The following is a 23741-nucleotide window of genomic DNA, read 5'->3' on the forward strand; positions in this document are numbered from 1 at the left end:
CAACAAAATCCAAGGGTTTTGTGGCATACTACAGTACTGAACCCATATACCACTTGATTGTTTACTTTACTCTTTTGTGGAAAAAAATAAGACAAAACTGTGAAATGCATATTAAAATAGATATCTAACATATACACAAGCATACATAGGAGACATCCATATTTGAGTTACTAAGTAAGAATGAGAGAACTGCAGAATTAATACAGGCTTCTAGTTAGCTATTATATCGAATACTCTCAATTCACCTGTCTGTACTGAAAAATTCCTCACCTACATTTAGGCTAGCTGGTGATGGCGGATATAGGCTAGCTGCTAAATTTTCAGGATATAGGAGGAATCCATAAGTTTCTAATTTCATTTTAGGCTGGTAGCAACACAGATGGAAAGTAAAATCATTTTATATTTGACAGCCACTCGATGCTGTCCCATAAATAACGTCATGTAATCACTCCGTTGATTTTGAACTAATTTAGTTATATAATTTAGGTGTAATTTAGAAGCTCTAAATTGGAAGCCCAAAGAAGCAGCACAGGGGAAAGTAAAGTTTGATACCAAAGTTAAAAAACTATACTCCTCCCAGAGTTCTTGACCCACACAGCCTTCTATACATCAGAGTCCTTCACCTTATCACAGCAGATACACACATACAAATGGATATGCCAGTGTAAAGACTACATGACATGAGTGGAAAGGTAAAACACAATCCTGGCTACAGCTTCTCTGACCCTGCTAGGCTTCCCCATCACTTTTTTTATTTCCACAACAAAGGTGTATTTTGTGTAACTTGACTCTTCAAGGGAAAAAGTTCCCTACAACTGGAAAGAAACCTCAAGTAGGTGTTTAAGAATACATTTACTAAAATAACCTCAAATGCTTACATTTGAAAATTTCATTTTTCAGATAGATTGCTATGCTGAGGAAGAAGTAATATACACACGTTTGAATAAACTCTCCTAAAATAATCACACTTTGTAAAGTGTGATGCTTAAAACATATTCAGTTTAATAAAAAGAAGCTCCCCACACTCAGAACTTTAAGGAGAAATTTTCAGTTAAATTCACACATTTCCACAGTCTACTTATAACTGACCAGCATTTGTGCATATAGAAGTGATTAAACAGCAGGCTTTCAAACAATATGCCAAAGTTTCTATCAAACACTTTGAATAATAGTTTTTTAATAAATAAATACATGAAGGAAGGATATTTAGAGAAGAATTAAGGATAGAAACACTTTGGATTTCATAAACATATCTTTAATATATATCAAAATTATCATCAAAAGTTTTTAAAGTTTAATCTCAATGAGTTAAAGATGATTGCATTGATTATTTATGGTTTTTGTAGGTCAATAAACCCTGCTACCATTCTACTGCCCAATTTAAATATTTTCCAAATTAGAAGAAAAAAAAAAGGTCTATTAATCCTTTGCAGAGTTCCAAAATTTTTTATAGAATCTTAATGAATACTACTCTGTCTATAATGCCAGTTATAAATAGCGTGAGTCTAACTACAGAGAGCTCAAAGGAATCATAAAAACGCTAAAATATACTGAATATAATTCTTCTCCGTCTGCAATGCCAGATGTGTAATTATCATGAGCACAACTATAGTAAGCACAAATGAAACATTCAAAACAATCTACGATATACTGAAAATTAGCTTTTTGAAATATAAAGATGATATGACACTGAAGCCTAAGGCAACAAACCTTTCAGTGTCCAGTAATACACTGTGTACATAAAAATGTGGATGAATGTCCACCTCTCTCCTGAAGAGAGTTAGTTGTCAGGTCCTGATAAAAAAAACATAAGCACTATATGCAAGCCCTTAAACATGAAAATCTGGTACATACCAAACTTTTAATCAACTACTTTTCTCCATTTTTGTGTAATTAGAACATATGATAAAAATGAAAGTCTAACACTGGTTACAGGAAGACATACGCTTACACACAGAAAGGACAGTGCTAGCCAAAGGAGAAAAGACTGTCGTCTTGGTGCTCATACAAAGACAAATTACCTGACCTGGGGAAAAAGGAAGAAATGCACCCTAGTTACTTCATAGCACTAATCACACAAGTCCTGGCATTACTATATAAACACTGCCATTGTATGCTGAACTTGTAAACCCTGTCTTGGATTTTTAAGCCCCTCAGAAGAAGGATTTCCATGAGGACATATAAAGTGTCTAGAAACAAAGGGAGCAGGAGTCCTGTTAACACCACTTATTTTCTTTTTGGTTCTGTTTTGTTCAATTTTTCATTTACTAAAATGGGTAAGAGACTAGGATCCAGGTTAATTTGTGGCACAAGTAGGCTGGGATAAGTCTGAAGAGGTTTGTGAAGTTTTGAAACTCTTAGATTCTGTACATTGTAATGAATAACTTCTTTGATGAAAAGCTGTGCTAGTTGCAAAGTCAATTCAAAATATTTCAAAATAATTAACTTTGCCTTTTTCTACTCTTTTCGTTTTCTATGAAAGATTTTTCAGAAGAAATACACCAATATGAGAAAAAAATCTTACCTTCACAAGCTTTCATCCAATCAGAGATTAATTCTCTTTTGGACTATTTATAACCGTCAATGCAAATGTATAATAGCCTACTTTTAACAGATAGAATAACACCAAAAATTCTTCTTTAGCTAACTGCCAGATGATGGTGAAGAGGCTATTTTCACAATGCTGAGTGTTTTATTTGACCTCAAGATTTTAGTTGGCAGTTAATGACTTCATAACCTAGAAAACAATGTTTGTCCGAGGAATTCAGATGATATTCATGCCAAATCAACACCCTACTTTGAGAGCTCTGTGAGAGGATGCATGGTAGCAGTACTCCCTGGCCTTGGACTGACCAGTTGCCCCCAAAGTCAAGAGATGGCAACATTATCATCATTTACTCTGACAGTGATTCAGCTTTCAAATATCCAGGCCCAAAAAAGCATGTCTGAAAAAGGTCACTGAAACGAAACAAACAAAGGAGAATGGGGCTTTTGAGAATGCCAAGACAGCAAATTTAGTTGTTTAGGAGATCTGACATTTTCCCTTACATCTGTTCCTTATATATTTACCTTTGATTCTGGATTTCTAGGTACTCCTTGGCTAACCAAAGCCACTCTTAGGGAATTTTATTCCCAGTTTATTGATGTACAGTCTCAAACAGCATTAGAATGGAAGGATACAGGCTCCTTAAGAAGTACAGACAGGGGAGACAGGAAAGGGGATGTCACCCTCCATGTTACTATACATGGAGGTCATTGGTTTCTGTAAGCCCAGAAAGCCAGTCATATCCTGGCCTGTATCCAGAGAATTGTGGCCAGGAGGTCGAGGGAGGTGATTCTTTCACTCTAATCTGCTCTCATGAGACCCCACCTGGAGTGCTGTGTACAGCTCTGGGGCCCCCAACAAAAGAAGGACCTGGACCAGTTGGAGCCAGTCCAGGGGAGGGCCATGAACATTATCAGAGGGCTGAAACACCTCTCCTATGAAGAAAGGCTGAGAGAGCTGAGGTTATTCAGTCTGGAGAAGAAGAGGATCCTTATGACAGCCTTCCAGTACCTGAAGGGGGCCTACAAGAAAGCAGGAGAGGCACTTTTTACAAGGGCCTGTAATGATAGGAAAAACAGTAACAGCTTTAAAGTGATAGAAAGTAGATTTAGATTAGATATAAGGAACAAATTCTTCACAGAGAGGGTCGTGAAACACTGGAACAGGTTGCCCAGAGAAGCTGTGGATGCCCCATCCCTGGAAGTGTTCAAGGCCAGGGTGGATGAGGCTTTGAGCAACCTGGTCTAGTGGAAGGTGTCCCTGCCCATGGCATGGGGGTTGGAACTAGATGGTCTTTAAGGTCCTTTCCAACCCAAACCATTCTATGATTCTATGAAATCTGACTTATTATTAAGCATGGTTTTCTATATAGTAAGGTTTAATTTTATGTAACTCAACCTTCATATATTTCAACATGCAATATTGAAGATGCATGTCTTACAAACCAACCAACCAACCCACCCCCAAAAAACAGGCCTGAATCATTATTAGATCTGGTTTAGTAAAATATACATACTAACTGGAAAATGTTAGTAGCATGATGCAGCATAACAATGTTTATGGCATTAATTTTTGGATGTATTCAATTTTAGGTGTAGTTCCACAATTAAACTTCTATACTTAGAGCATCCAATCTCTCTGGCCAGTTGAGACAACTATCTTTCTTTTGTATCAGGGAAGTGTTATAAATATTTTTGCCTCTCCCTAGACACAGGGATGGACCTTTTGTTCATGTCTAATATATTCAATCCACATAATACATCTGCCAATGGCTAATTTCCTGCCAGTAGCTGAAGAGCAGTTGGCTTAGCAAACACATGCATGTCATACAGACTGCTCGTGGCTCCATGTCCCCCAGGTCTCCTCTGAGCTGGGACAGGGGCAGGCTTTTGAACTTGACGAATCATCAGTGATGGCAGAAGGGCTTTCCTTGTGGCTGTCATTTCTGAAGTCTGTGTCTTCCTATCATACAACAGATGCCCTTCCACTAAATAATATGGAAGTGACCCCTCATCCAAGAAAAATGATGATTAGGAGAGAGCTGCTACAAGAAGAAAAAAAATCAAGTAATAACCTGTCCTCAAAAGAACAGCAAAAAAAAAGTTATTAAGAAAAGGCCCTAGGACTCAGGACCTACCATGGTGGTAGGTCTGAGAGCAGCCATGCACAGGTGTGCTGTGCTACACCAGTATATATATTGTCACAAAGGGAGAAAACTAAATAGTAGCCAGCAAGGACAAGATGGGACTTCTGCATGCATGCGTACGTGGTCATATGCATGTATGTGCAAGTACAACACTGGGGTATGACTACATATGCCAGTACAATACAAACTTTTTCAATTATCATTAACATGCTTTCCTTTTTGGCATTTTTTTAAAATACATATTCTACAACTTTACTAGAGATTATAATATATTAAAACCCTTACTATCTTATTTTTTATTGATTTGAAACTAATTTTGAGGGAATTAGAAACAGAAAGTGCTAACGAATGACAATGAAACTACTCAAATCAATAAACTGGAAAGTACTTCCTGCTTTAGCTACTAGTTTTATGGATGGAGACAGAGACCATACCAGGAAAAGTCAGGTCAGGACAAGCTTTAAAACTTGGCATTTTAAAATCCTGATGTTTTTTTCACTTTTTTTGAAAAGTGTGTACAAAGACTCCCATTACCCGAAAACCATTCAACAAAGCATCCATTTAGTCTTTCTAAAGTGCCTTCTTTCAGAGTTGTCTCTATAAAATTACTACACATAATTAGAATATTTTCTCCCTTAAAAGATTGAGAAACTTTCACATGGAACTTGATTTTCTCAATAAAATTGTTCATTTTAAAAGCAGTGATAGTCTATGAAATCAAAACAGTTTTGGTCCTTAAAAATATTTTCAGTATTAATGAAAGATACATGTTCATTTCTCTTATTTCTATTTAGAGTTACTTAGACCCCTCTTTATACAAAGCAGATCCTTTTTCTGCACTACTTTTCATTAAAGTGGGAAATTGGTTTCTTAACCATCCAGTTATTCAATTTACAATGTCAAAGAAACATGAGAAATATCTTCTACTATCTGCAGTGTCTTGAATTCAAAATTACAATGCCTATGCACTGGTCAAATTCCACACATCTTTTACCTCCTCTCTTCCTACAACATAATGTAATAATGTAGGAATGTTGTTTTCACCAACCTAAATGAGATCTAAACAAATGTGGTGGCCCCCCAGGCCCAGTGTTCTTCCTCAGTGACAACAAAGGCAAGGCAAGGGAAAGCTGCTGGGAACTCCCACTGGGACCAGAGGAGTGCCTGTGGTTCACCCACCTCCACCCCTTTACTTGTAGTGATCACTACCTACTCAGAAACAAAGAAAAAAAAGGAGGAAGGTGAACCGTGGCTCTTGGATACTTTAATGCTTTTATAAAATCTTAGAAACTGATGATATGAGGTGGAACATCATATTATTATAATATTATTTAGGTAAACATGACACTGCAGGTATCCAAGGTATGTATATGTAGGTTAAGACAAGATAATTTACTATGCTTGAAATTGTTATATTCCTCAAAATGAGAATATATGAATGGGAGACAGGTTTTTTTTTTTTTTAATTACTCCTATTTGTTTCTTTTTTAATTTTACCTACTATGAAGACTGAAGCACTCAGAGAATTAACTGTATATCTATTTATCAATTAGATGAATCTCATTACCCCAGTATGGAAGCATTTGTATCCATCAAATATTCTCTGTATATTGGATCCTTTTCACATATTGTTTGTATATATATATAAATAAAAATATATACATTTATGTAAACTTCAGATAACATGAATTGGTTCCATGAACTAAATGCAGGATACTATATTCTAATGGATACTTATTAGGAGTAATAATATGACAACATTAACAAATAAATTAAAAATATTGCAAGAAAAATATGATTCAACATAAAATTTTAAAATGTATATTTACAGTTACTAGTGTTCCTCAATCTTTTCATAGCTGATTTATGAGGGACAAGTAGACAGTGAGAAAAAACAGCAGCAAAACTAACTTCAATAGGGTAACTTGGTTCCATCTCTTTGTGTTCTAGGAGTACCTATCAACATACATTTTAATGAAGTTTCATGATGTATTATGATACCATAACAGCTAATTATATACATAACTCCCCTTTCTCTTACTCAGAAAAGACAGTCCTTTTTACATCTATCTACCAAAATTAAATATGGAAAGAAATTTTTAATAGTTTAGTTTTCAAGGGTGAAATTCTGAGTGCGTGAAACACATAAACAAACATGGCTACTCCTAAAGCAGTGAAGAATCATTCATTTTGCCAAAGTAGAAAAGAACTGGGTTTGGTTCAGGCATGGAACTACAATAGAGTTTAAATATATACATATGTGGATGCTGGTGATTTTCAAATATATTTTACAGAATTACAGATTTTCTTTAGCATACACTAAAAGATGACACTTTCACATCTTTCAATTTATGCATATATAATGTGAAATTGTTAGTATAGAATGATGATGCACCTCTAAGAAGTAAAATATAGGCTTTGATTCAACTTTACTGAAGACTTTCATGAATCTAGAATACCTTAATTAAATATAGGCATATACGAATAATAATAAAAATAATAGGAGTCTCTGTATTCAGACAGCTTGTGTAGCAACTTTGGTGCCAAAATCTGAAATTTACAGAAATAGTGAGCACTTCTAAATTTCTTTTGCACATATGGACACTCAATGCTTGTCAATCTACATTTGTACTCGTTTAAACTTGGACTTTGAAAGCACTTTGACAAGCTAATGCAAACTAACAGACATATATACAAGTACTTTCTCCTACATTGACTCTTTCTCTGAGATCTGAAAGACTGCCTTCTTTTCGATATATTGCAAACTCAGGACTCTGAAGCACTGCTTCTGAACGGGTCATCCAGCTATGCAGCTCTGTTGTATCCGAGTCAAACCTAAGAGACAGGAAAGTGCAATAAGACAATTTCCACAAAGTTTCTGAAAATAGCAACAACAGTAAACACGTTTAACTGGTTGTTTAAACAACTGAAAATGCAGCAACTTCTCTCCACAGAAGACAGTTTTTAAACCCCCATATTTCATTAAATAGCTTATAAAATTATTCACTCCAAATTTGGAAACATAGAAATACTTTTTCATTTTTAAGACCGTGATTTGACAGCTGAACAGATGCAACAATTTTCACAATAAGGATTCTAATTTTACAAGCCGATGTTTTTGGAATACATGAAACAAATGGCTCTCACAGTGAAGGAAGTGTATCATCACAAGTCCTGTTGACTCAGCTGAGGATGTAAGGCCTATCTGGCTCACCAACTGAAGCTTTCATACCTGTAAGATTTCTGGCCCACCTTGTGCTGATGATATTATGGAACAGGAACAGGTTGCCCAGAGAAGCTGCGGATGCCCCATCCCTGGAAGTGTTCAAGACCAGGCTAGATGAGGCTTTGGGCAACCTGGTCTAGTGGAAGGTGTCCCTACCCATGCAGGGGGGTTGGAACTAGATGGTCTTTAAGGTCCCTTCCAACCCAAACGATTCCATGATTTTATGATTATGATATTATATTATGATAATCATGATATTATGAAGGATATTCAAGCAGAAAATTGAGCATTAGAAAAGTGTCTCTTCAGATTTACTCAGATTTGTTGTAGAATGTAATTACTAATCAACAGTAGATTATAAAAAAACTTCAGAAACTGCAAATTAAGATTTCCAACTCTCTGCACACACTTTTTAAGTAGTGGTTACAGTACAGCCTTTTTTCTTACAGTCTGGATTCTCTCATCAACTCCTTTATAACAGATCCCAATTTTTGTTATCTACTCGGAAGGTAGCAGTTCAAAATGAAGGTTACCATATTCAGACATTTAAATTGCTGATGTGTAGAAAAATCAAACCATGATTCAGTATCTGATGTAGTTTTTAGAGGCCAGACAATTTTTTTTTCCTCATTTGTGCTAAATTGCATTCTTGATTGCATTTCTTTATTGCACTATATGTTCTTATATTTATATCTATCTTATAACCAATTTTCCTTTTGCAGAAGTACAATGAAAGCAATAGAACAGAAAGACCTAAAAAAAGAAATAGCTGTATCTTCAGTTTACTTTGTAAATATAGGTCACATTTACATAGAATTGAAAATATACTAAAAACAAGAACTTGAATGACAATCATATCTTTGTAGAAATTAATTATTTTGTAACAATATACTCCATATATAAAAGAACCAAAATACAAGGATGTAAGGTAAAATCATGTGCTATAGAAATCTACATATACACAATTGAAAACCGAGTATAAGTCAGAGTTCCATGTTTGATCTAGTATTTATGCCCCCCTTTTTTCCTGTGGACCACTGTGATCTTTGTGACTCCATTTAACAATACAGTGTGAAAGACTGAGTAGTAAATAAAAAAGAAGAAAAAAGAAATCACACACTATCTTAATCCCAGCCCAATATTCTATATAAAATTTATAGACACTTAGGAATAATGTTGATAAAGCAATTCCCAATAATACTATTTCAACACTCATTAAAAGAGAAAAAAATATGATTGTGAAGTAATGAAATGTGCAGAAAGCTTCATTTTATAAAGAATTGTAAGTTCAGACATGGAAGACAGAAGAAAATTCCCAAATGGTACCAGATTCTAATTCCCAAATTCGAACTGCACTGCCAGTAAAGAGCTTCTACCACAGCTGATCCTTTGCAACATTAAATCAATTGTAATTCATGAAATGTGCTATGCTCTGTTCTTCATATAATAAATGCATATTTAATAAATGTTCTCATAAAATTTAAAGACTAGGAGACAGAAAAACTGTGAAATCCAGTATTGCCACACAGAACAGGAATACTGTGTATACAAGTTGCAAGCACAAACTGCATATCTAATCCCACTCATTTTGGCAGGAGAATGATGAAAATACATTTTTGCAACTATGATTTAGGAATGTTCAATACATTTAGAAGTACAGAACACCCAATTTTATATATATCTGACTGTATTACAACATAAAAGATAAGAAATTAATGGATCTTCCCAATATACTTCTTTCTATAAATAATTTATATTCAAGATACAGTGATGATTGCCATGCCCCTGCCCAATGTAAGAACAATCCATGGTGTGAAGTTCTAACAATGAAGACAAAGAAGACTTCCTGAAGTCCACAGTAAGGAATACATTAAGTTACTTAAATTGGAGCAGCTGCCTAAGGACTGTTATATCACTTAAGGATTGCTGAGCTGCATGGGAAGTGCCCAAATCCAGTATCTACTTTTTCAAAAGCCAGAGTAGCAATGCTGTACCATCTTCTGTTTCACACAAGTATGTGGTTCAGGGATTGTCAGCAACACAAGCAAAATAAGAAACAAAGGAACCTGTTTTAATAGTCAAGACAGAATTTGGACAGCCTCTAGGTTTCTCAACTATATAGGACTTCCACCCTCTCCTTTAAACTCAGTAAGCACTGTGCAAACCAGTGCCCCCACTTTTAGCAGCGCCGATTAGAGAAAGTGTTACCACTGCCTGCTGCCCATACACTCTCCATTCCCTACTCTGCTTGTGGTCAGGAACCATATAGGCAAAATACACAGGAAAGTAATGGTTGTTACCGTCACCTTATTTACATCTATAGCTAAAGCTGGCTTTCTCGCTGCTGTCAGCTATTGTAGCAACTACAGTGTTTTACAGCACTGGCACAGAGCAGCAGTAAACTGGAAAAAACCCCCCACAAAACATCAGGCATCTGATAACAACAAAGATGACTTTACCAGTCCCTCAGTACAGAACTCCCTTGACTGCAGGCAAAACTGTATTACTTCTGGTGTTCACTCCATTCTCAAACTGCAGGTAAGTGGGACCACAGAGACCAACTTTGTGAAGAATAGCCTGGTATAGGATGGAAATTGACAGAGCGAAATATTTACCATTGATCATTTCTTAAAAAAAAGGACAAGGCCCCTGGCTCTACAACATCCTTCGTGGAAGAGCAATGGGAGAACTTGGGACAGTTTTGATAGTACAACAAAATAATCAGTAACACATCCCATGGCTCAGGGATTCATCAGATGGTGGTAAGTATTAGCCACAGCAGACAGCATCTTGACAGGGCTGATGCCACATAATAGATTGCTCTGTCACTTGCAGTTTCTTCTGGAGATAAATATAACAACTCCACAAACAAGGCCTCCTGCCCAAAAAAGGGCTGCAACAGGAGGCAGAAAAGGATTAAAAGGCATGAAAGCTAATTCTAAGTAGCTTTGTGCAGCACATAAGTATCCTTAACATAAAGACATTTTTCAATTACCTTGGGAAAAAAAAAAACAAACCAACATTCTCTCTCTTAATGTTCAGCTTGTATAAAACCATAAAATACAGGTAGAATGCAGCATTCAATCATTCTGCTATAATGATTGGACATTTCCTTTCTGAGCACAGCTGCTGTTACAAACTATATTAACTTCAGATTGATATCAAAGGATCTATACAGTCTTTAAATCTCCTAAGTGCAACAATACCTTTGACATCAAAAAGTAATGCAATATTGCCTTTCTGACCCAATAAAATTGAATGCATGTAGAATTTGTTAAAATAAGTCCATAAAAGACACTAAAATCAAATCACTTGAGGCAATTACTCTAAATAATTATCTTACTTTAACATGCATGTTAACTTGCTTTCCACCTAAAAATTCATTCTGCAGGAGAGGATTTATTCTTTATTTAGCACTCATGGTTTAGTTTCCAATTAATCTTTCCTTCTGCTATTCCACAAGAGAGATACAATCTTTTACTACTCTCACTACCCACTCTAAAGGCCAACACGTGTCAGTTGAGTTCAAATACAGTCTCTTTGTATCCCAGACCATGGTTGAAAAAACATCTTCACACATTTAATCCATGCCATTCACATTTTCATGGAAGTCCTCCAAAAATTGATTTTCTGTATCATATTAAGCCATATGCCTACTACAGATTCCCAGATAACATACTCTTGCTGAGATCATGACATGTACTTCTTAAAAAATGATTCCTTGTTCTGACTTTCCCTTCCCTTTCTCTATTAAATATACAAAACACCTCACCTTTAAGGCACTTCACAACTTAGTTGCATTTTGTTCTTTTCTTTCTGTGCATGGAATTTCTAACCCAAATACCTAGCAGAGTATGATACTCAAGCGCCCTCCTATATTCTACTGGAAGGTGTCCCTGCCCATGTCAGGGGGGTGGAACTAGGTGATCTTTAAGGTCCCTTCCAACTTAAACCATAGGATGATTCATTCTGTGATACCAAATACCTTCTCGAAACCACAAAGTAGCAGTAAGTGGTTTTTTTTTATATTTCACAATAAAAATAACTGCTTTTTTATCAATAATAAAAGGACAGACAGACTATAAACTTTTCATCTGTGCAATATACCTTATAAAGGCCTACTGTGGTTCTTACAGCCAACATAATCTAGCAAAGTCATCATTTGCCTTTTTTGTTTTTACACATTGTCATGTGTAGATGATGACAATAAAGTAATGTGCATGCACCGACCTTCTACATATTTACACAAACAACCTGAACGTTGAAGTTCATGCAGGAACACAAGTCACGAAGTACCTTGCTGTCATGTGGCCATCACAGTGTATGATATTTTCTCTAAATTAAATTAATTTAATCTTGAAACTGCTACTATGTTACTGCTACAATGACTAGACAGTGGTTTCAGGACTTAAATCTTTTAACAGATAGAAACTGCCTCACAATTTCATTTACTCATTTGCTTTTTTCATTCTTCCCCAAACAAAACCACACCAGGCATGTCACCACTGTGTACCTTGGGCAGACATAAGACCAACTGCCTACACATTGAGCTGGTAGGGAATGATACAATCCTGATCCAGAGCCACATTACTGAATTAGTGCATTTCCATGGCTGGACTGAAATGTCCAGTTCACCAGCAGTGTTCCTAGGCTTGTAGTTCTTCATCCCCTAGAACATGTCGAGTAACAATTTTACAGTACTCAATACCCATTGGCAGTCCTCGATACCCATTCTATGATGAACTAATTCCTTGCTGTCTGTCTTTCTCCTCTACATGTGTAGCTAATGAGTCATTAGTTGATAAATAGTCTTGTTCTTATGTCCTAATTCAACAGCTTATTTGTTCTAATAAATATTTTTCCCTTCGTATATTTTTATTTCAGTCCTCAATTTTATTTCCTTTCTGAATGACAAGATGGACCTCCATCCATCAATATTATGACCAGCACATTTCTGTAATGCACAACAAGGCACCAAAGAAAATACTAGATTGGTCCCAAGTGTAAATCTTCAGAAACTTCACTAGTATCATCTTATTAACCTCATAGTTCTTCTTTAGCCAATTATCTATCTCACCACTGGTAAGATGTTGTTATAAACCATACCTTCCCCAGCCTGAAGAGTAATTCCTGAATTACAACATGGAATGCTTTGCGGAAATGCTGATAGATCCACTGCATTTCTCATATGCAAGCAAATCACTTACAGCTAAGGCAAATGAAAATCTAGGGGCTGTTGCAGAGTATGTTGATTAACACAATTTGTCTTAAGCAAACAGCCAGTGGCTAGAGGTGCACAGCATTTTTAAACCCAGTCATCATGCCCCTCAGTAAGTGCCAACTAGTACCACTCTTAAAATACAGGAGCTAATTTCAGACACTGAATGTGAAGAAGAAAGTATATTCGTCACTATGCCATTTCTCACCTCACTAACAGTATAAAGGGTGTAAAACCAATGAGCACCAACAAGTTATAAAGTGTCCGTGTTTGGAGACCTCAGCATACCCATACCTCTTCTTACACTCTAAATGAAAATATTTATTAATTATTCTTCCTGCAAAAAACAGAAAACTACCATTATTCCTCCTGTAAACTGTTGTGTCTCAGTCACCTTTTCCTTTCCTTTGCCACTGGCTACAGAGATAAAACACTGAAACCAAGAACCACTAAGAAAACTGAAGTCTTGGCTCTCCTCTTTTTACATAAAGTCCTTTCAGATAACAAATGTGCATTTCAGCAAAATGATAAGGGTCAAACAGCCCAACAGACCTGCTGTAGAAGTGCTAAACAATAAGCATTTATTCCTAATACAATCCATTGGAACAAAATGGTCTATTTGAAACAACAGCTATCAAACCCACTTTTAACAAGTCATTATCATTTTTCCTTTGACATATTTTTCCACAAAAATGAAAACTTAATGAAGTAACGAAACATTAGAATCCCAAATAAAATAATTTTTAAAGAAATGAAGGCTGGTGTCTTCAAAAAAAAAAAATTAACACTTGTTAAATAATTAAAAAAAATTCCAACACTAGATGGAGCAACTATCCTATTCTGACAAGCCTTGCTCTTCAAAGGGCATGAAGTCCCTTTCAGATTTGAAGATTAACATTATATCCAAAATGCCCCATCCCTGGAAACGTTCAAGGCCAGGCTGGATGTGGCTTTGAGCAACCTGGTCTAGTGGAAGGTGTCCCTACCCATGGCAGGGAGGTTGAACTAGATGGTCTTTAAGGTCCCTTCCAACCCAAACCGTTCTATGATTCTATGAAATAATGTTATGACATTCCTTGGAAACATTAGGAAGCACATAAAAAGTTATTTACTAAATTGCAAAGAAAGGTAACTTTGGAAATTATTCCAGAACATTAATATTGCAAACATGTATAAATTAAATGTTAAGCAGCTCTAACCTGTTTGCTATTTAAAAATCTACCATGGACAGAGTAATTTGCAGATTTATCTATGCTACACAACTGACCTGCTTTTCCCAGAATATGTAAATACCATGAACATAAAAATGTTACCTTGCAACCCTTTCTCCCATTTAAATTTCTTTTTCTCTTAAAACTTCAGCTATGTTACATTTATCTCTAGTCCTAATGCATACTTTCAAGACCTTTATCATACAGCTCCAAGTATTTTTCCCTTCTCAATTTCAAATAAATTCCTTTGGGAAAAAGAGTTTTCCTATGACCAGTTACAGAATTTAGTACATGCCTGAATTATTCTGACATTTTGAAGTGTTGGTTTTGAAGTAGTTTTAGATATTTTGAGGAGGTGAAGGGGGAAGAAGAAAAAAATTCATCTGTTCCTTATCACTGCTTTCCACCACATATGGTAAAAAGTTGCTTTAGGAGGCAAGAAAAATCAACAGCCTCTTTTCCATGCATTTATGCTCCAGTGAACTGGGGCAATAGAAATGTGACATTCACTCCTGTGTATGCTATAGGTCTACAAGTCAAATTGCTCCTCCTCAATTTTTTCAGTATAAATGTAGACTCTCATACTTCTAATCCTTCCAGAGCACTTGGAAATACAAAAATAAAAAGCATTCTAGGAAGTTTGATGCTTTAGTCTTAGCTGTCTATTGTTTCCACTCAGCTAAGTAGCTGGACACCATACTGTTATGCAGTCTACAAACAAAATATTCACAGCATAGCCAAACTACTCTTTTTCCTTGAAACCAAGCACCTAGCAATTCACAATGCCTGTGCAGTGCATCTTTAATACATCCTCTAGTTTTTCTAAAAACTTTAGTTCAAAGGAAAGCAAATCTGGAGAACAAATCTTTCCAAATGTGGCACTGGAGCCTGATGCATTCATTTCAGTCACAGTCTTTTACAGCTAAAGGTTAAAGCTTGAGAACAGGTCTGCCAAAACCAGAAAGAATTATTCAACACTTCAAAAAAGCCCTAATCGACAGTGTGACTTTTCACCTTGGTCCCAAAAATACCAGGCAAGACCATGCAGCGTACTGTGTTGTACCGTGATGGCAGAAAGTAGCCAACACAATCTGGGTATGCACTTTCCAAAGCTTCTGGCAAGCATTCAAAAATCACTGTGTTTTTTTTAAATCAAACAAAAACTAAGCAGTGCAGAATCATCAACTTCTAGCGAGTAAGTGCTCAGCGAAAGTTTTGAACATAATCATACACACGTACAATACAGAATGATGTAGGAGGGATAGGTTGAGAACTCCCATCCTTAGTTTATTTCAAAACCCAAAAGCTATGTAGTGCTATGCCTTTGTTTGTCCTTGGCTGTAGATACAACTAAATATGCACACAAAAACCTGAAAGATCTTCCAGAAAATGATGGAACCAGAAAATAACTGACTGACTGTTTGGGAATACAACCATGATGTTTGCCCAGCAAAAAAACATTGATGAAAAAGCTGTCTAATCAGCAATGTATATAGATATTTTAGCTGAGCACCCAAATTTTAAGAAGGGTTTTCTTCTCCCAGTATTATACTCATGTGTAGTATAAATTTTTTGTGCTGGACAAAGACAAGAGCATACTGTCAAATGCATTGTTTTCCAAGACTGTGTTTTTAAAATAAAAGCAGGCATAATAACCATTATTCTAAGCTGAAACTCCTTCCCCAAAGTTCTCAGTCCTGTTTGAGATCTTTGCACATTACTACAGAAGCATTAACAAGACTTCTAAGGCTTCTAATGTCTGTTAAGTAAAAATATTGCCGTTTAACAATTCCTTGAACAAATTCAATAATTGTGAGTTCGGTGACAGTCATCACTATACATTATTTGGAGTGCTTGAGAATACATTAGCAAAATATAACTCTATTATTTAATGGTAAATGAGGATTAAACAAACAAACAAAAAGAAACCCAATCCAGATTACAAATGAGGATTTTGGAGATTAGCTAATGAAATTATATATTTAGTCTAAGTACTTTCTGTAGGTATAGTACTTATCCAACGTAACAAAAAGGGGGTGAATCACTCTTCTCACATCACACATACACGTTCTTAAATAATGAGGTTAAACTAGAAACCTTACTTTTAGAATGGTTGAAGAGGGGAAAGATAAGTCCCACTTCAGATGCCTATGTATAAAAAAAGGCACCTCTAAGTATCTATTTTTCAATTACATACTCCTTAAATTTTTTTTAAAAAATTCTTCTATTCTTGGTGTATCTCATTCTTCTTGATAAGTCAAAGACTATTTTACAAGAAAATAACATAATTGGAAACACATTGAACTAAACAAAGATATTTTCTATAGACATGGAATGCAGTTACTACAATTTTCTTTCAGTCCTTGAATCTGTTACCTTGGAATTCATATGTTTACCTGAATATCAAAAGACATTTCCAAAACAAACATCACTATGAGTGTTTGAAGTCTAGCTTTTAACATCTTATTCAGAAATTCAGTGCTTAAGCCAATGCTACTTAAACTCATCATAAATTTTTCTTGTGGATGTAGTAAGTGTTCACTATTATTCTAAAATCCCTTGTCACTTGTACTTGGAGTTACACAGGAAAAAATCTGAAAATAACGATACTGCACGTTTCCCCAAATATTAACTCTACCTCTGGAGAACAGTTAGTTCTACTGCTGACCCACAAGCCAGAAACAATACAATCTGAACTTTAGAAACCAGGCAATATCTGCAGTATTATTATTCTAAATATTAAAAAAAATTTTTTTAAGACTGTAAAAAGCTGAGAACTAATGAAGTGCTTTTTATCCTTCAAATGTCAAGACTATAGTTAAATGGGACCCCAAAAATGCCATGCATAAAGACTTCTACAGACTATAATTACAATTACAATGGTATTGAAGAAATGATTAACATTCTGTACTGTAAAATAGTTGGACTAGAAACCTAAAAATAATCCACAGCTCATCCAGAGTAAGGAGATATAACAATCAGTACCTTAATAGAGAATAGAAAAATAATTTTATTCTCAAAAAAAGTATACAGTGAGTTATTGCAATCAAATGACTGTTTTTGCATTCTCATCCAAACTCTACCTGTATTCTCCCTCTGTTTCTTAATGATTCTCACCTCTTCCTAATTTCTGAATCCACAAGGAGTTGCCTCTTTTTGTGGGGTGGAGGTGGAGGGAGTTCCTCTTTAGCATGCTTAACCAGGATTTGTTCTCTTGTGGTCACCATAGTTACAGTTTCCATTACTGTTGTCTGTGTTAGTGATGTCTGAGTGGTAGTGACAGCCTGTGAAATCTGTGAGAAGTATTAAAACAGAGGTCACACGTTGTTTGAAAGACTTCAGTAAAGACTGTTTGGAGTAGCAACAGAAAATAATGAGAAAACACTCTGGTCTGATCATAGGCTGACCTTCAGAAAAAAATAACATTATATGCAACTCAAATCAAATTGCTTTATCTGACTCATGCTGTGTGAACAAGATATCTGCAGGAGTCAATATCAAAACCAGAAAAGATCCTAAACAGAATGAACTTACGGCTCCCTCTAAATCATGCTGAATGAAGGAAAGATATGAATGGTCAGTTTTATGTGGGATTTGAATGATAGCAAATACATAAAATGTTACTACTGCTGTATGCTACTCGGCATCCATTGTGAAGATTTATTCCTTGAGAAGTAATAAAAGCATGGTAACAGCACCAAATTACCAATTGTTGGTTTTAGCATTTATAATAATTTTCAAACTAGAATGTAATTTATCACAACCTATTTGCACAAAAGGGCAGTTAGCTTTCTGTCAGGAAATCTTAAATTAGAAAACATGCGCTTGGAGGCAAATTAATTTGCATCAGTATTATTCCATAATTAAAAATTAATTTAAAGGGTCATAACAGATACTCATAATATGTAATGCTAAATATTACCATTCTAATATGTTTAACTTCGGCCCGTAATATGAAAACATAACCTTTATATAGTTCAGCTGCATAAAAATATATGTTATATTTATTTCCATATAACACCAAACTATGAACTTCTCACTTAAACATGGGCCGCTGCTCTTAAGTCCCTTAAATCATGGGAAATGGGTCATTTCTTTTTTTGGTTCTGTCAGATGACGGCTCATTTGTCAAAATGCTCTAGTTACAGCTCCAATAACCACGTCACAGTTTAGGGTTAGTGAAATGGAAAATAAAAGGAGCAGAAGTAGGAAAAGCTGTGCACCATAAAAGCCCTGCTTCTTTGCTTATTGTCATTGTGCAAGAATTAGAGAGACTTTCCAATTCAGCAAATACCTAAATTGCATGAAACTCTATATACATACATAAATAACCTATTAGATCTTGTACCAGAAACACCATGAGTAGTGAGTTACCTTAGTTATTGAGACAGTGTTTCTATAAACAATGGAGAGGCATACCAGGTAATTAACTGTAACTCCTTTCCCACAATAACTTTCTTACAAAAACAGAGAGACCAGGGCAGGGGGATACTGTTAGCAACCATCCTATCCTCAGCAGGCAACATAAATAAATCTAAAAAAACTTTGGAAAAAACCAAGTTCCTGCCAACCTTGCTGAATTTGCCACACTGTTTTCAAAACAAAAAAGTCTTCATGCTCTTTGTCCAGTCTGTCATAACTGCAAAAGTGAAGACTAGGAAAGCCCCTTGCCACTGTAATTTTGGCAATCTTTTTAAAACAGTCGTCTCAGTGCTATGCTTCCTCTTCTAGAAATGATCAGCTGTCGAGACTTTAGAGCAGAATTTAGACTACTCAGAAGAGTACAAAATAAAGATTCAAAGCAGATTTTTTTTTTTGATCTCTAGATTAATTATGTCAATTGGAGTAAGCATCTTGTGAACTGCAGGGACATAGCTGATGTACAAACTACATAAATTTTTGGAAGAGAAAAACACCCAGCTGACTTTTTAATCACTACAATATTATGTATTAATACTCTTGTTTCAGTTCCCTCAGCAGGATGTATCCACTGATATTTTCAGCTACAGAAATAATGACAATAATAAGGAAAAGGTTTCCATATAGTTTTATTAAACCTTTATACAGCATTCTTTTCAATTTTATTTGCAATGATTTTTATTTGGGGGCAGAAAGGAAAAGCAAATTAAAGCTTTTGAGGTCTAGGGTTCTATGAAATTGGAGGATAACATATGTCATCTATCCCTAGGCTGGCTCTGTAGCTAGAATCATAGAATGCTTTGGGTTGAAAGTGCCCTTAAAGATCATTCAGTTCCAACCCCCCTGCCATGGGCAGGGACACCTTCCACTAGACCAAGTTGATCAAAGCCTCATCCAGCCTGGCCTTGAGCACTTCCAGGGATGGGGCATCCACAGCTTCTCTGGGCAACCTGTGCCAGTGCCTCACCACCCTCTCTGTGAAGAACTTCTTCCTGAGATCTAATCTAAACCTCCCCACTTTCAGTTTAGCCCATTACCCCTTGTCTTGTCACTACAGGCCCTTGTAAAAAGTCCCCTCCCAGCTTCCTTGTAGCTAAGAACACTTTGAATAATTTCCTGTTCCTTTTATGCAATTTTGTGTTGTCTCCTTTTCCTCTTCTCAAAAAATTCTTACTATATTCAGTTTTAACCAAAGTTCAATAATAGGATGATGTTTCTGACACTCGAGGTTATATCCTGTCTTGTTTCCTTCTGCCAATTGATACCAGGGCACAGTTTACAGTGAAGAAGGTATAAAGCAGAATAAACCACAGCTAGGGCACTGTAATAGTCACCTGCAGCATACTACCAATTATACAGTACTAGTTTCAGCTGGTGACTGGGAACTGTGCTTTGAAAACAGGCAGTGCAATTATATGCTCAGAGCAGCCAAGTCACGATGCTGTGTAGGGTAATGATTTATATGTCAAAACAGTAAAGAAGTATTTTTCATTCTTAATAAATAGGAGTGGAGGTTAAATACTATATACTTCAAAAGGAGAATGGAGGTACGAATTTGAAGTCCATAATCATCCTAATTACAGACTAGGTAAGACTGAAAGGGGCTGAACATTACACTGCAATGTAACTCTCCGAGATGAAGTCAGTTCACATTTAAAGAGTGCACACATTTTAGAGAGTAAAGGGAAGTCTTTAAAAATTCAGGGAAGTACCAGAAAGGAAGTAGCTTTTATTAACTTCCTTGGGGGGTGTGTGTGTGTTATTCTGGAAGCCAAATAAAAAAAATGCCAAACTCTTAAATCTACATCAAATGGCCTTCAAAATACAATGTTTGCCTGCAGTTTCACATCAGCAAGCTCATCTTAGAAACATGTTAAAACTCATCTCTTTCCACAGTCGACAAATTTAAATCTTCTTTTTCCTCCTCTACAGGTAAACGTATGTACAATGTGTGTATAGCACTTCAGTATTTTTATGTAATTTTATTTCTCTTTTATACAGCAGCCTACCTTTAATGCCATCATTTATTGCTGCCTTTGGAAGTGCCCTCAGTCCTGATGAACTCATAACTTTTCTGAACACTCACTTTTGGAGCTGTCATCTGTTCTTTGATGAAATGTACGTATGTGAGTGGGGAACTTCAGATGAGGAATGGTGTTTTCTTCAGTTTGGGTAGGTTTTTAGTACAATTTAGTGAATCATAATGAACTCACCAATGGTGGGTTTAGATTTTCTAGAAGTTATGCATCTAGTCTAAGGAAGTTGTCCCTGTCCTTGTTTTCACTGTGTCATCTATGAAGGAAAGGTGGCATTTTCATAATGAGGAAAAACTGCTTTTTAAAAGGTATCTCTCTTTCTCACCTTTGCCATCTATTCATTTGCAGCAGAAGCTTCAGCCAGGAGTTCAGGTTAGATGGTAAATTTAGCAGCAATGAATTCAGCTAAATGTGGGAGGACTCACGTGTTCTTTCTGCAATTTTCCTTCGGGGTGTATAGCTACTTCCTATTTGTAGCTGGAGAACTAGCTTTGAACTGAGGCTGAGGTTGTCTTACATTTAATTTCTTATCTTTTTAACAAGTTAATCAGTGATGTTTTAGTAAGAGAAAGAGGGGAAATAACTGACCAAAATGTAATTATGAAGATATTATGAGAATAATTAATGAGTAGAATAAAGTTAATTTTGAAGATAATATCTAAGTTTGATAAATAAAATGTGCATTTTCTGATAGATTTTTAGTGATAATATTGTATTTGTCACTTTCTTCCCACTCCCCTCCTCTCTGGTTCATGATTAGAGAAAATAATTAGAGCTTTTAGAGAAATTTTTTTCTTACAGTCAAAATGTGTCAATGATCTCTGTAATGAATCAATGTATAAACCCTACTAGCATTATCTGCCCTGCCTAGATAGAGAAACACAGAAAAAAGTACACTGTCAGTATTTCAAAGAGGGAATATCTAAACTGTGTAAAAGTGCATTAGGAAGTGGTCTTTCAGTTAGTACTGAATGCGCAGTGTCTCCAGAGTATGAAGCAATATGTCCACAGCCACATACTAACTCTGCCTTGCACAGCAGCTTCTCTTTGGAGGAAAAGCTCATCAACTGAAACGTGCTACTATAAGACAACTACAATGTTTTGGGAACCCAAAGCATCTGCCACCCTTGGTGCTCTATGATGTATGGACATACAGCCTCAGAATTGCTCACTTCACAAGGAGACTATCTTTTCTGTAACCAAAGTTCCATTTTCTAATTTTGTATCTGCTTTAGGGTTGATCAACATTCTACAACCCTTTGGAGTGACTTACTGACATCTTCAAATCATGTGATTCTAACCATCCCAGATTAAAAATGAATCTCTGGATTTTCCTCTGCATTGAAACAACAGGTTTCCTACAACAAATATGCAAGAGCTAAATCAGATTTTCAACTGTTATAAATGGTGTGTAGAACAAACTGGTTTTGCCTTCTATTACTAAGTGAAATTGTACCCTTTCCCCATTTTCTTCTCTTCTGTTCTCCCAAATGGATTTTTTCCATCTTCAGCTACACAAAAACTGTACTATCCAAACATAAGTTGGTAGAAACGTTAGTATATACCAACAAAAAAGTGCGGCATGGTCTTGCGAGTTGAATCAAACTGACCAGAGCTGTGAGAGACCCTCTAGGGACAGGATAGAGGTGTATGCAGTAACATTCTGCTGTGTTACCATTAAAAAGTCTTAATGTCTATTTCCATTTCACAGCACAAAAATAACTCTGTATTAATGAGATGATGGAATGGAACAAAGTGAGATGATTTGTGTTTAAATCCAGTAAGAAAGAGAAGCTGACAGATGGCTAGGAAAAATAAAAGGATAGGTTTTCAGTACTACACCAGAACACTGATTTTGTTACCTGGTTTAAAAAAATTAGAAACTTTAAAACACTTTTTTATTTCTTATGATACTATGGTTAACATAACAGAACTGGGAAAAATAATAGCAGATTTTTTTTTTAATTGGCATTTTGGCTTCAGGTATGAATTGGTTTCTTTACTTTTTTCAAGGAAATCACTTTTTAAGGCCTCTCTTTTTAATCTGTAAATCAGCATAACATAAGCAGAAGTAACACAGTAATTTATTATAAACTTTCATTGTTCAAAAGAGATAAAAATAATTTCTCTTGAACTGGCAAACAATCTTTACACTGATTTCAGACTAAGTGCTATTCCACAGAGACAGACATAAAATCAGTGCATTTGAAGTTATCAACTGTTATAGGTTAAAAATAAATTAACTGGAAAGTGTATTTTCATTGTGGATTATATCATCCCTGAAACATAGTTAACAACCCCAGAAAGTAATCAACACTATGAAGAGAGATCAAAAACTACAGAGATAAGTAAAATTCAAGAAAGTTATATTGCAGTTGTATTATGCTGTCCTAAATACAAAATTATGTCTTAAGCACTCATGCAGGGGGAAAAAAAATATTACAAATAAAACCAAAAATACTTCCAGCATTTGACAGGCAAATGGCTTGACTGACACCAATTGACAAAATTATGGTTTTAACGTACCTGGTTAGAATTGCTCTCCACTTTCTGCACAAGTCTATCCCAGCGCTGGGCAAAATTTTCGAGATGACTTTCTAGCTTTTGGGCCACTGCTTTATTTTTCACAGCTACAAGAAGGTCTTGGCAGAGCGACTTCAGCTTACTTATCATTTGCTTTTTCATTTCTAGATCTCCTTTTAGGATAAAAAAAAAATAACAGTAATTCATGTAGGAAAAAAACAAGCAAGCAACCAACCAAAACAAAAACCAAACCCAATAAACTTAGAAGAAAAATCCTGAAGAGAGCATCATGAAGTACTGAAAATGGGTAAGGGTATTTCATACAAACTCCTATACGTCCGTGATGTTGTTACTGTAAAAACTGCCGGCAGAGCTGACATAGTGGAATGGACACATTGCACTTCACAAAGCAATATA

The 23741-nt window shown here is 35.7% G+C and overlaps 1 protein-coding gene across 1 annotated transcript in view; it reads right to left on the bottom strand.

The window, feature by feature from the left end:
* LOC104509747 (dystrophin-like) overlaps positions 1–23504 on the bottom strand; it is a gene marked incomplete at its 5' end in the record, with an annotated part of 131193 nt that extends 107689 nt beyond the window's left edge. Inside the window, 3 exon segments of the mRNA XM_010151784.1 lie at positions 7403–7526; positions 17464–17639; positions 23328–23504. Coding sequence (XP_010150086.1) covers positions 7403–7526; positions 17464–17639; positions 23328–23504 — 477 coding nt within the window.
* Between the last annotated feature and the right edge of the window lie 237 nt (positions 23505–23741).

Source organism: Eurypyga helias, unplaced genomic scaffold (assembly GCF_000690775.1).
Source record: "Eurypyga helias isolate BGI_N326 unplaced genomic scaffold, ASM69077v1 scaffold7005, whole genome shotgun sequence".
NCBI lineage: Eukaryota > Metazoa > Chordata > Aves > Eurypygiformes > Eurypygidae > Eurypyga > Eurypyga helias.